The sequence below is a fragment of the Vidua chalybeata genome, chromosome 10, assembly GCF_026979565.1.
Source record: "Vidua chalybeata isolate OUT-0048 chromosome 10, bVidCha1 merged haplotype, whole genome shotgun sequence".
Classification (NCBI taxonomy): Eukaryota; Metazoa; Chordata; class Aves; order Passeriformes; family Viduidae; genus Vidua; species Vidua chalybeata.
This window is the reverse complement of record NC_071539.1, coordinates 14,460,300-14,476,145: the sequence shown is the minus strand read 5'-3', so window position 1 is coordinate 14,476,145 and position 15,846 is coordinate 14,460,300. Positions and strand designations below refer to the sequence as shown.

At 37.6% G+C, this 15,846-nt stretch overlaps 1 protein-coding gene and 1 long non-coding RNA gene across 3 annotated transcripts in view; one reads left to right on the top strand and one right to left on the bottom strand.

The window, feature by feature from the left end:
- Window positions 1-3,625, bottom strand: part of SLC9A9 (solute carrier family 9 member A9) — a 182,598-nt gene extending 178,973 nt beyond the window's left edge. Inside the window, exons 1-2 of the mRNA XM_053951725.1 lie at window positions 3,554-3,625; window positions 991-1,195 (exon numbers count right to left, since the gene is read on the bottom strand). Of these exons, the coding sequence (XP_053807700.1) occupies window positions 991-1,195; window positions 3,554-3,556 (208 nt within the window). The 5' untranslated portion in view covers window positions 3,557-3,625. The remainder of the gene's footprint in view (window positions 1-990; window positions 1,196-3,553) is intronic.
- On the top strand, window positions 194-10,126 carry LOC128792864 (uncharacterized). 2 transcript variants are annotated; one of them, XR_008432582.1, is made up of 5 exons: window positions 194-278; window positions 1,182-1,309; window positions 2,535-2,688; window positions 8,950-9,052; window positions 9,190-10,126. It is a non-coding gene; the product is annotated as an uncharacterized LOC128792864 (long non-coding RNA). The 2 variants fall into 2 exon arrangements; XR_008432581.1 differs by having other exon boundaries at window positions 8,950-10,126.
- The last annotated feature ends 5,720 nt before the right edge of the window (window positions 10,127-15,846 follow it).

Genomic DNA, 15,846 nt, shown 5'->3' with positions numbered 1-15,846 from the left:
TTCTGGGCAGGCAGCAAAACAGAACCAAATGATGACTAAAACTCTAATTCCATACTTATTTATTTTTGTTTTGTTGTATTTTCCCACATTTAATTTCTGTTTTGACAGCTTTTGTCTAAATCTTCAGAAAATGCCATCAGCTGCACATGGCAAACAGCACAATGGTGAGAAGGAAGCTACTGCAGTAGAGGCACCCATCTTAACAACACCAGTTTTGTGTATTGCACTGCTAGAGGATGTGGTGTGCATAGAATGTGTCAGAACAGGCTGACACTCAGGTAATGACTGAGCTGTTGATTTCTGTCTTCCATCTTGACAGTTTGCCCTCCTGTATGCATCTTATGGCAGCAGACATGGCAGTAGAGTCTCTCAGTGAAACAGCACTAAGAGAGTGACAAGAGAAGTCATTACACGTGTGTGTGCCATTAAACCAGAGAGTACTTAGAGGACAATGTGGAAAGTTCTGTGTGAGAGCAAAATGCAACATGGCAAAACTTCATCAAAGATTAGAACTAGGCAGGCAAGCTAAAGTTACCCTACAATGACAGCATTGAGAGCAAACTTGAGACACATTCTTCAGTGTGCCTTTCAAAGGCAGAGCAAAGCCAAAAGAAAGCTCTCAAGATCATTTAAACATTACTAGCCATGTCTGTATCCACAAGGCTCCTTAGACTAACAGCTTTGAATGTTAGAAAAACCCAAGCAGACTGTTTTTGTCAACAGTGCACTCCCCAGCTCTCTGCTGCCGGAGCACAGGGAGCAGAATGCACATGCTGGGGATAACCAGCTCGTCACAGCTGCTCCCCTACCAAGGCAGCCTCTGGCTACTTCAGGAGAGATGCTGTCACATCATTATTTTACCCTACGCTTATGGAGCTGATGACATTTAATTCAGCACATTTCTGAGCTTTGTCAGCACTTGATCTCAAGTGCCTGATCATAAATATGCAACTAGTCCAGTGTTATGCTGGCACTTGAATTTATACTCACCATAAAGCATAGCTCCTCCAGTTTCATGCAGAAAGCGGAATCGATGGTTTTTAAACAACCAAATTGTTAATATTGTAAGAATTAGTAGAAAGTTAAAGATGAGCAGCTCCACAGCTCCCTGATGATAAAAGTGTTCTTCGTCTTTCACTGATACATATTTCTTCAATGTCTCCATTTCATTCCCTTTATAGAAAGTATGTGAAAACTAAAAGAAGAAAAAAAAAATCCCAGGAAGGAAAGTGTTGTCACCTCTAGTACAAAAACTCCAGACACTACAGAAATTCACAGCAAGCACATCTGTTTCATTTGCAGCCTCATGGTAAAGTGCCCCAGCTCAGAATTCAGCTGGATTCTAGTTACAGCTTCCTGTTTCTCTCTTAAAGCTGCCCTGTCTCATTTTTAATGGTACGATTGTGTCGCTGGACTGCGCTTGCTCTGGCTGTGGATGCACAAATTGCCTCCAAGGCTCGGACTCTCCATTTCTAAAATTCTGTAGTAAAACTCAGTGTGTGTTCATCATGTTTTCTTCCTGCAGTTTACAGCCCAATCTGAGTCCTAGGAGTCCTATTTTGTCTTCACAGTTTAAGTTGGAAAAAATTATGTTTAAAAATGGCATAACAACTTTTACTACATTTTAGAAGTTTAAGAACCTTTCCTCTTCCCACTTCCCCATGTTTAAATGTCAATGACATAGAATAAAGGTGGCACTTTACTGTGGTCCAAAGACAGAAGAAAACAAATCAATAGATAAGGACTTTGAGATTTAGGCACTTGTATTGATGCTGCCAGAAGACAGATCTCTGTAAAAGCAAGGGTCCAATTACCTGGAATTAGAAGTACTTAAAGCACTTATTGAATTGAATAAAATGCAGTGGAATATACTTTTTGTAATTTCTGCTGTTTGCACATTTTGATTTATTTAATTCATGATTCCATTATACCAGAAAGACTCTATGTATAGCAAATACTCCTGAACTTTTCTGCCTGTGGTCAAGGCTGCAATGCATTTACATACAGAGAATTTCAAACAAGCTCTAATCTTCATCAGAAAAACCAGCAATTCTACTGCTCATTATAAAAGATAATGTTCTCATTATTTGATATTAAATTCTCATAACTTTTTCTTTTTAAACACATTTTGGAGCTAACTAATCTGTACAAAATCCATTCCAAGTCAGGCAGGTGTCAAAGGTGAATAACCCTGGAATACCCAGCTGTCCATACTCTCAGCAGTTTTTGAGCTGTAGCTCATAATAGAGTGTTCCCAGAGAGGCACTGTTTCTTCAATCAATCTAAATATTTTGTTCTCAATAATCAATCAGTTCTGTCCTCTGCATAAGCAAATTTCACCCCCTTTACAGGTTTCCCCTTTTTTCTTTCACTTTGTAAGAAAATTATTTTCCTCCTAGTACTTTTTTAATTAATGCTTTTTCTTTGCTTACCAGATATTTTTTCAATCTCTATCAGTGGTTTCACTTTGTTCTCTACGTGTTCCATGATTTTCTCTCCTTTGTGTTTCCCTTATTTTCTCTTTCTTTTTGTAGGTTTACCTTATAATTTCCAAACACAATCAGGGCTGTTCAAGTCAAAACGGTATTTCTCAACTGATTTTCAAGGGGCACTCTGAGATGCAAAGCTGGCAGAAACCCGAGGACACCTCCCAAACAAATGAACTCTGCAACTCAATTTTAAGCAAGGGTAATGATGCTAACTGGTATTTTCTGAGAATTATACAATACTGTATTTTGAAGTAAGAAATAGTGTAAGGGAGTTGGGTGTAGCAATTTCATTATACAATTAATGCAACTGTTTAAAGAAAATGTTGGTCACATAGCCAAGGTGTATAACTTTCATAGAGGAGAAAAAATAAAAATAAAGGCTTGATATGGTTTTCATAGTCACAATCTGGAATGACAGTGACCTCAATTTTGTGGGTCTGATCATCCATCTCCAATGTGGAAGTATCAAAAGCAAGCAAAAAAAAAATCAATTTAAAATAATCACATTCGCTTTCTTTTGCAATAAAACCCAAATATTTGTTTATTATGAAAGCCAGTTCTTTTCCACCCTGTGGAATAAGTAATTTGCAGGCACTTATAATAAAATCAATGGTGAAGCAGAAGCAGCCCAAAACAGTGAAAGAAGGTAATTTTATTCTGGAAATCTCAGTGATTGGACTATTCACTTCAGATTTGGGAGACCAGGCTCAGGTTTTTATTTTAATTTACCCAAACTCATATTTTTTACTAAATAACAAGGAGTTCCTTAGTCTTACTGCTACAGCAGGTGTGGTATGAAATATTTGAAACACATAAGTGTTAATTTCCAAAGCTGCCTTTTCTCTTTTGCAAAATAGGATTGTGATTCTGCCCTATCTCACAAGATAATGGGATACATCTTTGTGAAGCAATCACATATTACGGCAATTTGCACCACATCAGAGCTTAAATGAAAACAGAATTTCAGGTTTTGTATCAGGCTTGCAGGTGTTGGACTTGGGGCTTAAATTCTGCCAAAGCTCCTTATATAATTTTGGGGAGGTCTGGTTCTAAACAGCACTCACCATGTTACAGGACTGGGGTTTCAGGTGTTGCTTTCCTCTCAGAGGTGTAAGACAGTTTCAAATCAGCTTTTCAGACCCAGCCACTCATCATAGTTGCAGCTTCTGAGGAATCCAGAATTGACACCTAAAAACTGTTGTTTCTCTTTGCATTCTCAGCCATTGTATTAATTATTACTATACACTATCTGAAATATGCCAAAGATGTGATGATTAAGTCAGATTTACTGTTGCAAGATGTTTGTAAGTGATAATTTTATACACGCATTGTTGGGGAAATATATTGGAATGAAGTAGTGCAGGACCTTAAGAATGCTTTTTGCTTTTAATAATCTGGTGTCATTTGGCACCTATAGGCTACTTAGAGGGATGCCTCAAATGTTCAGAGTTGTACATGGAGAAGAACTAATGTGAAAGCTGTGGGTAATAGAAGAGTCAGTATGAAATGTTTCAATCCTGTTAGTTTTGTTACACCTTGTCCTGACTGGAATGGCTGTATTATTTTTCTCTGCATTCCATGTGATTTTATTAGAGGTACACAGAGGCAGAAACCTCTTGAGCTAAATTAAGCCAAATCACCTCTCCAGTGTGTCTGTAGCAAATTTTTGTTACATACAGTTTTGTAAAGAATGATGAGTCTGAGTAGATTAGGAGCAGCTCTATTGAGAAAATAGAGCTACCCATGGAAAATTCACAGAAAAACAGTATGGACTCAGAAAACCTTCTCTGGGTTTGCAGTAAGGTCTCACTTGAAAAACTGTTGGCGATGTAACCAGTTAATGTTTTTTTTTTTTTGGTCAGGTCTTTCCACATTATTTCAGGTAAACCTATTTTTAGGGGCATCCAGGCCCTGCAGCAATTTCCCTTCCTAAAAATGGAATAACTTCTCTCCAAGTTTTGGTTGGTTTGAAGGTTAAATAGGAAAACAATCTGTTGCAACAGCTGCATCATATTTCCAATATTGATAACAGATGATAAATTAAGAAGGAAGGGAATTTGATAAAATAGAAAGGTACATTTTGGCTTTAAGAACAGGCTACTGGGTGAATAAAGTAAGTCTTCATGGGAAAGATATTTTGAAGATTACTTAACAAGTGAAAGAGACAAAACAAGTGAAAGTTTTTGTGGAAGGCAGTATGTAATGTAATTCTCGTAATACTATGTTCTTAGTACAAACAGTATTTGCTTCATCCTCTCTGTCATGGAATTTTAATGAACAAGAGGTAGTAGTCTTACTTATTTTCTGTGACCACCTTATCAACTCTATGGGTTTCACAGAACCATCCTTAGTTTGGCAGATGTAGAAGTCTGCTTTAATAGAAACTATCAAGATGAAATAGAAAGCAAGAGGAGTTTTGTAAATCAGTAGAGGGATTCTCACCTTGGAAGATATAAAGTCAGAAAAGGAGCATAATGTAAAAATTGTAATAAATTATAGTTAGTGGGAATTCCAAGCAAAGGTACTACGCTTTAGCACCACTGGCAATTCTGCAAGCATAGGAAAAATATAGACAAGATCTTGTAAAAGCAAATACTGCAAGTGCATCTGTATATGTAATTAAAAGACCAAGCCAAACCAACTCTGAAACTGAGAAATCAATCACTTTGTGAGTACACAGATAACGAATGTTCTGTCACAGCTCACTTGCCTAAAATCCCCAGACAGACTGGAACAGGATTAGTGGGATCACAAGTGGTTATCCTTCTCTAATCCATTCCAGCCAAGAAGATCTGCCTGGCTCCTGCTCTGATACACAACTGCCCAGGAAATACTGTGGGCTAAGGCCACTTAAGGCCACTAAGCCCACAGTGGTGGCCTAAGCATCATTTATAACTGCCAGGCCTCTGTGCATTTTAAAATCTAGTCTTCTACTGCTTAGAACAGTCCTCCTATGAAACCAGTTTGCTGGTTGCTATTGATCTTGGGCTCTCTTTTTCTGAGGTCAGACTCTGGTTTTTCTTATTGGTATTGCTGGTATTCAATCTACATGGGTCACAGAGCCTCTAGAGACAGAAATAAATCCACATAATCTCTGTATCTTTATGTTACAGCTATTACACTTAGCTGAAAAATAGCTTTAACAATAATTTCTGCTTAATGGAATACAGCTTTCTATCCAGAAGATAAAGTCTGTTTTGGTTTTTTTCCCCTCCTTGGTTCAGAGGCTGTTTTACTGACTTTTTAAACTACTGTACTAATTATGATGAATACACATGGAATTGAGTGGAACTGGATTTTTAATCTCCCAAGACTTGTGATCCTTCTGCTCATATGTCACTGTCTAAGGGCATTATATCAATGGAGAAAAATCTTTTCTCCCCTTAGAGCATGAGTAAATTTGATGCACCCTGTGATAACAGGTAACAGCCAGGTCATCATGCTGGAATCTGCCTTCAGAGACCAAATTCAGTTTAGACAGACATGAAATGCTCATGGGTGCTTTTCTTGATGGTAAGACAGAAATGCAAGCATGTCTGAAGTAAAAACTTTGAAAGACAGGAAGCACTTTGGTTCTATGAGTTGTTGGAGGAGAGTTAATCTGTTCCAGTTTAGACAGTTTTAGCCAACAGGTTCAGAACTAAATGACTTCTTACAAAATTGTGGAAAACTGATATTATCTATTTATGCAGTTTAAATTAATCCACACAATTGAATGTCAGGATTATGAAGGAAGTATTTCCAAGTTTACTTCTGTGGGTTTAATGCTCATTTTCAGCTTGAACTGCTGCCCTGTGGGATTTTAAAAAATATTTTAATAAACTAAAAAACAATCTTGATAATTTTTATCATTACAATTTTATATGAAATTGTTCTGAATTACAGTTTCCTGGTAGTAGACTACTTTGGGGAGCTGACTCATGTTCAACTCTTAGAACTGTGGACTTGTGCATATACACTGGTCTAAGTTTAGTTTCCTATAAAAGCAGGCAGTGCATCAGTCTCACAGTTTATGCTACAAGCTGCAATGTCTGTACTAAAAACTGGGGCAAAAAGGTCACTGAATTCCTTTGTCTTTTCCATGTCCTTTGTCAGTAGTTTCCCTGCCCCACTGAGCCTGGGTGTACACTTGCAGGAGCCACTTTTGCTGCCCTTTTCCTTATGTCCCTACTGACTGACAGCTCTGTGGCAGCGTTTCTGTGTGTGCTCAGACAAGGTCTCTCTATTCCTCCTGGGTTACCTGTTTCTGCTTCCATTTCTCCACTTCCTTTTCCTGTTTGAGCTCAGCCAGGTGTTTCTTCATCCACACCAGCCTTCTGCCAGGTTTGCTTGACTTTCTGCATGTTGGGAGGTCCTTGTAGTTTGAAGCAGCTCTCTTGGAGATCAATCTCTCCTGGGCTGTTGACATTAATACCCCACACTTCCGTATCGATGGTGATACCACATCACTGACCCAATTGTGTTGAGTGAACAGCAACTATAGAAAAACTGCTGAATTCAGGATTGCCCCACCACAGCAGTAAATATCTTGACTGTCATTGCCATTTAAAACTTAACCCCCCCCCCCCCAACAAAACCACAAAAGTCAATCCCCCCTTCTTCCCAAACCCTCAAAGGCTGCCTGAAAAAGTATTTTGGTACAGTGCTTTTTGTTTTACTCAGGTTCATTGTTCATCAGTGTGTCATTTGGTGACTTCTGTTTCAGATACAAATTACATTACATTGCAATGTGTTGTAACAGAATACTAGTAAGGAATGCAGGAACAAATACCTGATTTAACTGCCTTGCATGACAAAGGCTGCTCTTTTCCATGAGCCGAATCTGAAAGCACATCCCACTAGAGGGCTCTCGTTACACGTGAAATGGAAATCTGACTCGAGCACTACTCAGTCTTTTATCAATTTTCCAGGTTAAAGATAGGTTTTGGTTTATGTAAACAAAGCATTGTAGTGCTTCAGTATACTGGATTGGATCCTATTTGGAATTTGCAATTACTTTTGTGACTTTATTTTCAGAGGAAGCATGCTGATCCCACTGAATTACTTTTAATTTGTGAACATTTTGGATAATTCCTAATTAAACTAGACATCTTGCCCCAGTTCTTATCTCCATTAGAACAGTAGGAATCAGATTAGCCTAAAGTTATTATTTTATAGGTTCTGCCAATATCACTAAACTATTTTTTGTGGGGACTTAGGTTTACCTATTGCTGGCCTTTATGTGCAGATAACCCTGCTGCCTAGCTCAGAGCCTAAAAGTGTATTTTACAGAAATAGACCTGTAATTAACACTGCTGTTTTCATCCCTAACAGTATCCAAACAGCAGCTGTTCCTTTTTTCATTTCAACACTGTTTAAAAACTTGTATATAAGTAATATGAAGAGCAGTTAATCATCATTTCTATATAATTGTACTGTGCTATCTGCAGCCACATTTCAAGAGAACAGATTGTGTTCTTCCATTTTGAAGACAAACAGGGCTATGTTTGTAAAGGAATGTGGGCACAAGAAATGCAGGCAGGTACTTTTGAAAATCCTGGTGGACTGTAACTCCTATAGCAGACAAAGTTTGGCCCTGTATTCTTTTGTAGTAACCAATTTTTCTTTAAGAGAATTATGTCTGAAACATAACTAATTTAGATCTGGGAATATCTCTTTGGAGTGCCATATTGCTTTCCTTACAAGGGAAGGTCCTCTCTCATCTCCAGTTGAGCCCCTGGCCTGTGCTCTCTCTTCCTTTGCCATTCTCTGTGTATGTTTGGGACAATAATTTCTCTTTACTCCGAGCCATGTTTCACCCTTATGTTGCTCTTGCTTCCAACCTCCTAATTCACAAACCTCTTTTCTTCCAACTGACAGTTTTCAAATATTTTTCTTGTTCTCTGGAAACTCTAGTTGCTATAGAGACACCTGATGATTACAGAGACAGTGACTACCTTTGTTGGAACCTCAGTTGCTATAGCAATGACTGTTGGCTGTGGGTTCAATGAAATCTGCTACATGGTTCATGCCCTTTTACACAGCAATACAGCTTGTAAAAGCTTCTTTTAATTGTTATGCTCAGTAATGAGACTTTGAGCCAAATTCTGTTCTAATTGAAGTCAGTGGGAGTTTTGCCATTAACTTCGACCACAGTTTGATCCTAAACTCCTCTGTCCATAAATAACAAAAGGAATCCACTTTCAGCACAGTGGCCAACAGGGTATGGCTTCATTCAGTCAGTAACAGCTGAGCCTGGGAACAAAGCTTTGATGTCTGTGCCTGTATTTCAGTAAAGTGTGACTTAAATGATAATATTTTTCTTTTGAATATCATAGAAGTTCTGTGACTAAATAGTCAATTCTCAGATCAAACATATCATAGTCCTTGTGAGGACCTATGTGTATTTTTTTAAACAGAAGAATTGTGAAACAAAAATGTAATCTTTAAAGTACTTTTAGACTATTTGTTTTTCTTCTAGGAGAAATGTTTCCCCTGTGTTGCTTTGTGGGAATAGTGACAAGAAAGTAAACATTTTCAAGGAGATATCATCACATCACAGAAGAAGTATCCCTACTTAAAAGGTAGATATAATACTGTTCTTCCAAAGGATGTTATTTCTTGGCAGTGTCCCTGAATTTTTTTTTTACACTGTGGGAATGACCTCTGAAGAATGTCTTAAAGTCAAATTTGTCTTTGAGCTATTTCTGTTCCATTTAAGGTATCCTGGAGATATTTTCAAAGGCACAGGAATCCCATTCAAGTAGAAGTTGAGGTTGGAAAGCACTGTATTTGATGTGTTCATCCACAGGTGTTTGTTTCATTATGTTATACCCAAATGATCACATATTATGACTGTTGTCATCGTTTGTGCTTTTATCTGGCAGCCTCTTCAGGAACTCATTATTTTTTCCTCTTTCTCCTCTCTCCTTCACTGTTTCTGTGAAGTTATGGGGAAATTTGCTATGAGTTTGTGTCAGAACAGTTCTTACCCTTGATCCCTTCTATAAGGGTTAAGTTACAGGCAAAATTACCAAATGTCTAATTTTCAGCATGCCCAGAATAATAACTCTGACATGCCCACTTCAACAGCTGCTGCAAACTGAAAAACCGAAGAAGTCCTCTTATAGACTTCTACCGTGCATATTTTGTGTGACAATCTGCTCATTTTAAGCAGTCATGACTAGATGAATAAAAGTACCTGAAATAAGTGCCATTGAACTCTTTAGAAAGAGCTAGGCCAGAATGAACAGAGTAGAAATTTTCATTAGCTATGGGAAAAGTAAGAAATTGTGAAACATTGCCATTACAGTTGAAAAACTCAAGTGACACCTTGTATCAGCACATACTGTGTATACATTTCTACTAGAGTCACTCCCCAGGTATGGTCAGATGTCTGCAGAACATCAGGACTCTCTGGTACTCCCATGCTTTTGGTGTGCTCACTGCTCTGTAGCATTTTTTTGTACCCAGCTCAAGATACAGAAGGAATCCAGACTGACCTAGCTCTCTTTTCCCTTCATATAATTTCCTCAAAACCTGGCATTTTTTTCTTGCTGCAGCAGTCATTTTTATTTCTCTTTCTTCTGCTCTCCAAAGATAAGCTGTGCAAGACTCCTCAGATGAATCATGAAAAAAAATAAATCCTTTCTTATGAATTCTGCTCTCCTCTGGTGATCAGTTTCATCTGCTGCTCAAAGACCATTTAGGCACTCCTTTGTTTGTACACAAGCCTGTTGGTCAAAGTGGTTGTTCTTACTGTTTATGAATGCCAGGCTTTCTGTGAGTAGAGGCTCATGAATTGTAAACAATGATCTATTGTGAATCCTGTACAATTATCTTCTTGAATTTCTGATTAATTTAGCACAAAAAAAAAAAAAAACCAGAATGAAAGAATAATTCAGGTTTGAAGGGACTTCAAGGATCATCTCAGCCGAAGTCTGGGTCAACTAAGACTGAGCTCCAAGATGCTCAGTGTCCTGCTGTGTTCTTTTTTTTTTTTTTTTTTTTTTTTTTTTTTTTTTTTTTTTTTTTGTTTGGGGTTTTTTTGTGGGTTTTTTTTTTCCTGGGTGTTTAATTTGCAGGTATAAGAGAGAGGAAGCAAAGAAGTACTGCATTCAGTAGTGTTAGAATTTTGAGTTACATACACACAAAAAATTTATAATATAGAGATTAAATTCAAAAGTCATACATAAACTCCATCATACTCAAAGCATCTTGTGGTGACTCCAGCATTTTCATTCCTCTGTCAGTTTGGACATGGAATAACATTAGAACTGCTGCTTCTCTTGCTTAAGTTTCAGTTTCTTAGGCTTTACATGAACATCTTCCACCAGTCTGTTAGACACAGGAGAACTGAAGACACAGGAGACTGAAATACTAAAAATTCTTGGGGACCATTAATTTTTGTGAGATTTTCTGCTTTGCTAGGAAAAGCTTTATGAATTGTGATTTGTGTAATCTGTTCTATTTCTGAGCCATATGAGGATTTTTTTTCTGTCTTCTAACATGCAAATACAATGTATTTTAGATTATTTATATAGTCTGCTTGGATGTCTAGTGAATTGTATGATTTACAGACAAACTGTATTCTGGTATTTGAAAGAGAGATATTATTTTCTATGCCCTTCTAGTAAAAGTATGTTATCTGACATGAGCAATAAACAAACCCAAGGCTGAGTTTGTTGCTGTCAGAGGGCAAACAGATCCTTATTCCTTGTTTGAGGCTGTTCTTTCCATCCATGCCCCATATTAGAACTTGCAGCAGTTCTCTGGCCCTGGTAGGGAGAGGAACTGTTGGGGCTCCTCATCCCAAGGTACTAAAGCCTTGGAACAAGCTAGATTTGTGAGTCTTCAAATCACGCCTGCTTTCTGACAAGTGCTCCCTAATAAATGCTCAACTGATTAAACAATGCACTGCCAGGACACTGAGACTGCTGTGGATGTTGTCTCTCCCCAGTTAGACACTGTTTAGGAGGAAACAGCATATCTGCTCAACATCCTTGGAAGTACAAGAAAACAATTTTAGGATAAATCAGCTAAGTATCCCAGACATAAAGTGGTAGGAAGTTACTTAAACTGAGCCAGCACTTGTGGCTTTCCTGCTTTGTTCTCAGATTTGCTGTTAACAGTGCTCTTTATCCACCTTGTCCTTTCTCCACCAGTCTGCTGCCTCCATTGCAGGTCAGGACAAACAGTTGTTCCTTATAGAGCAGCTCTAGCAAGAAAAAAGGAAAAAGAGTGTTGAACTTAGATTTACATACTGCTGGTGCTTGACATGTCTTCTCTGGAGCACAGCTCGGACTCTTCCAATAATGTTCTCTCCACCATGTCTGACAGTCTAAACCTGGCAAACACTCTGCCTGCTGAGCACAGCCCTGCAGGTGTGCAGAGGACTGCAGGGGAGGGCCTCACCCACCACAAACAAGATTCTCTAAGGTGGAAAAAGCCATAAGTAAGGGATTATTAGATCAATGTCTCACAGCAGTCCTTTTAAAATTTGTCTTGGTAGCAGCAAACCCCAGAACTTTTGTGAATTGACATATTCTGCCATTTCCAAGAGGAATCAACTGAACTGGTCTTGTAAAAGAGGAGAAATTGGGACTTACTGACCAGTTGCCTTTTACTGGATGTGAAGGCAGAACAGTCATAAAAATTGAGCATTTCTCTTGTTGCTTGGATCTTCTTCCCACCTTCTAAATGTATAGAGAAATAGTCTTTAAATGTAGTTCTTCATATATTTCACAATATTCCCCATGAGAAAAAAAACCAGGGTAGTTCTGGGGTCTTAAATGGGATATATTACATCATAAAACATGTTTGCCGCATTCCTGTGCAAGCTTAAAGGTTCTCTTTGTGACTCTGGAAGACTCTGCCAGCAAAACACAGGCTATTATGTTTATCTGTTCTCTGGTTTTGAATATGGCCTTTTGTTGAAAGATCCATTTCAACATGGGTGAGCAAATGGTCACTTATTGCCTCTGAAAGAAAGCAATTCCTTGAATTCCATTCACATCTTGCATATTGATTTCATTTTAGGGACTTTAAAAGAAGTAAAACTGAAAATACCATTATCTGGCTTTGGGAGTTGTTCCTCTATCTAGGAATTATGAATTTAAAAATATAGTATTATTACAAACAACATTTGGAATGTGGTTATAATAATGTTTTATAACAATAGATATTTTTCATATGTTACAATAGTAGAAAAAACCAGAACGTTGGTATTCTGGTAACACAATGGGTTGCATTTTCCAGATGAAAGTTCAGATTTCAAAATCTCCTCCTGAATCCCCCATAGAAAACAATTGCATGGAATTTAATAATTCCCTTCTCACATAGAGCTAAACTTCTCAGGAAAAAAGTTAGCAAAAGTGTTTTAATATTTTATTTAAAGTTACTAAAACATTCAGCATATCCTCAAAATGAAATATTATATGCTGAGAAAAACCTCTTACTATACTGCTTTTTTATAAGAAAGTGTATCATATAAGTTTTCATGTAGTATTTCAACAGATATACAGCATTTTAAAATGTAATTTTTAAACTGAATTGCAGTCATGGTAGACAAATAGAGGAATATTTGGATACCAAATGGGAATTGGCAAATTTTTATATCCTTCTTTAACAATTCTAGAATTCATATTAAAATTATAATTTTGTAAAGGAAAATAGGACAATTTTTGATATTGCATGAACCCCCTGCGACAATCCTCAAATTTATCACTCATTTGGGAAGGGACCATAAGAATAGCTAGCCAGATAAATAATGTATTTTAAACAGAACTTTTGCTCAGGAACTAAATCTAGAGTTAGCTTGATTTGCCATCTGCTCAGCCATAAATTGTTGTTTTCAGTTTGGCTTTTTCTTTCTGTGCAATCTAAATCAGACACTTTTTTTTTGCAGTTCATAGAGTTGATATTGCCATGAAAACAAACAATCATTACTTGTTACTTGTGTTCTGTCATTCTACCTGAATTCATTATAAAAATAAATCCCATTTTGATATTTTTACATCTGTATTTAGCCACTTTAGGCCACTTTTTTTTTAATACCATGTAATGTGGTTAAATACAGTATGTTCTTTGTCCTAAGGAAACAGTAAAATTACTTTAAATAGTCCAAACATCTTCCTCTAAGTGAGGTAACATTTTCAAAAGTACTGTAAATAATGGATTTTGTTACCAGCATTCATATCTGTAAGCAAAAGTTGCTTTGTGAGCTTCTGTTGCAAAGCAAATAGAAGTCAATGCAGTGTGACTTAGTGGGGAAAAAGATATTTTTCTTAAATAACAATAAAAACTTGGGGCTTTATAAATAGGATTTTTTCCTCCTACTCCTTTACACATGATGGATTTTGTTACAAAACCCCAACCAAACAAAACACAACAACAAAAACCAGACAGTGATTATGAAATCTTGAAGGAAAATGTAAAAGGGCTTCTGGAATTAAACTACTCTTCACAACAAATCACCATGTATTTTCCCACCTTGCTCTTCTTGAGACATTGGACAACTGTTACAGCTCATGGTAGCACATCTACAAAGAAAATGGGAATTGGTCCCATCTCTCTTTCATGAATAGGCAGAAACCATTTCCTCTGGGACAGTCACATCATCTTGTAAAAAAACTTATACAGGAAGGACAGGCAAGTTCAGCTAATATGTAGAGTCAAGGAATAACTCCGAGCCCTCAATACTGAGACGAGTGTTGAGATGGAACTGGAAGCAGGCAGCATCACTCAAAATATGGATCCTCTAAACCAAGAGAAAAACTGTCTGCAAAGGACAGAGATGATAGGAAGCCACTTCCCAATAACTGAGTGGTTTTGTTTTTTCTTTGAACCCAGCATGACTATTTTGGGAGCTATGGTACTTCTTTTTCAGAAATTGATGCTTTTGGTAAGACAAACTCAGAGTGAAAATTGCTAATAATAAATGTAGAACTAATGAAGTCAACTTCTTCTAAAGTCCAGATATGAGAGAGCAGACATCTGAACTCCTTTCCTGCCTTTGCCACATATTTTCCATAGGGTAGTTATGACTTGTGGGATATAATTTATTTCTGTTTCCAGATGATTTTGGGATTCCTGAGTAGTTACAGTGCAAGTGTTCAGAAGTGTAGTTGAAGAATTGCCATGTAAATCAACATTTTTCTAAAGTAACATATCCAGCTATAGAGGGGCTTCATATTTTGATGTCACCATGCCTAACCCTTTATTTGGAAGAAATGCTGCCAATAGCTGTACAGAGGTCTTTCTTTCCCTCCAACTGCCCTCTGCTTCAGTCCCCTTTGCAGTAATCCAAGATGTCTTTGCTCTCTAATCATTTAACCATGGAGTATAATTCAGAAGCCTCCATTTTTAAGTTACTTCCACAGTGTACAGAGGTTTGCATGGGAGAATGGCATTTCTAAAACTGTAGAATCACAGAAAGCTGGAACCTTGCCTGTAGGAGTACAAAATTATGGTTGTCAAATGTGAGCATGCCCAATTTCTTTGTGCACCTGTAAGTGTGAGATGTACATTAACGCCACTGAACAATATTGTATCATAAATGGGTTGAAGGAGCACCTTCTGTTCACTTGAACACTGAATAATATACTGAGGAAGATGAAATCAACACCAGTTAGTGCCATACATAAATAAGCGTGGGGAAAAACTAGCATGCAATCTATGTATTAAAAGGTGTTTTTCAGAACAGCAGACCTCGATGTTTAGCATGTCTTCATACATGATGCTTTTACTGTAAACTCTGCAATGTCTTTTTCCTTGTACCATTAATGTCTAGGAAGCAAGATTTTCATCTGCAACAGCAGCATTTGGGCAGATATTAAAAAAATTTAATAGAAAAAAAAGAAGCTGTTGCAGTGAGTTGGTTTTCTGTCCTGTCCCTGCTGGAGACACAAGGTTGGATTCCGAGTCGAGTCACAAATGAAAGAGTAATTTTATGCCAGTCATCATCTGTGCAGCATCCCAGCACTACCACACATCCAAGCATGGTTCCTAATGCTCTGAAATCCAAGTTACAAGGACATGCATCCTTACCTCAGTAGTGAGAGGTACTGACAGTGCTGCTTGGGAACACTTAAGCAGCGACTGCATGATGGTTCATTGTGTTACTGCTTCACTTATTAAAAGCAGATCCTCATCTCTCTTGTATCAGAGGGAAACGAGATCACAATTTGGCACCATAGCAGTGAAATAACTCATCTGCTGCCTAATGCATTATTCTGTTAAGCACCAATAGACCAACCAGTCCCAGATATAATCCCCTACTTTTTGTTTTAATCCTCCTGCACTTCCAAATGTACTTCCAATGTTGGAGATTTTTTTTCTACATGGAAATAGAATTACATCTTTAAGTTTGGGCAATGAA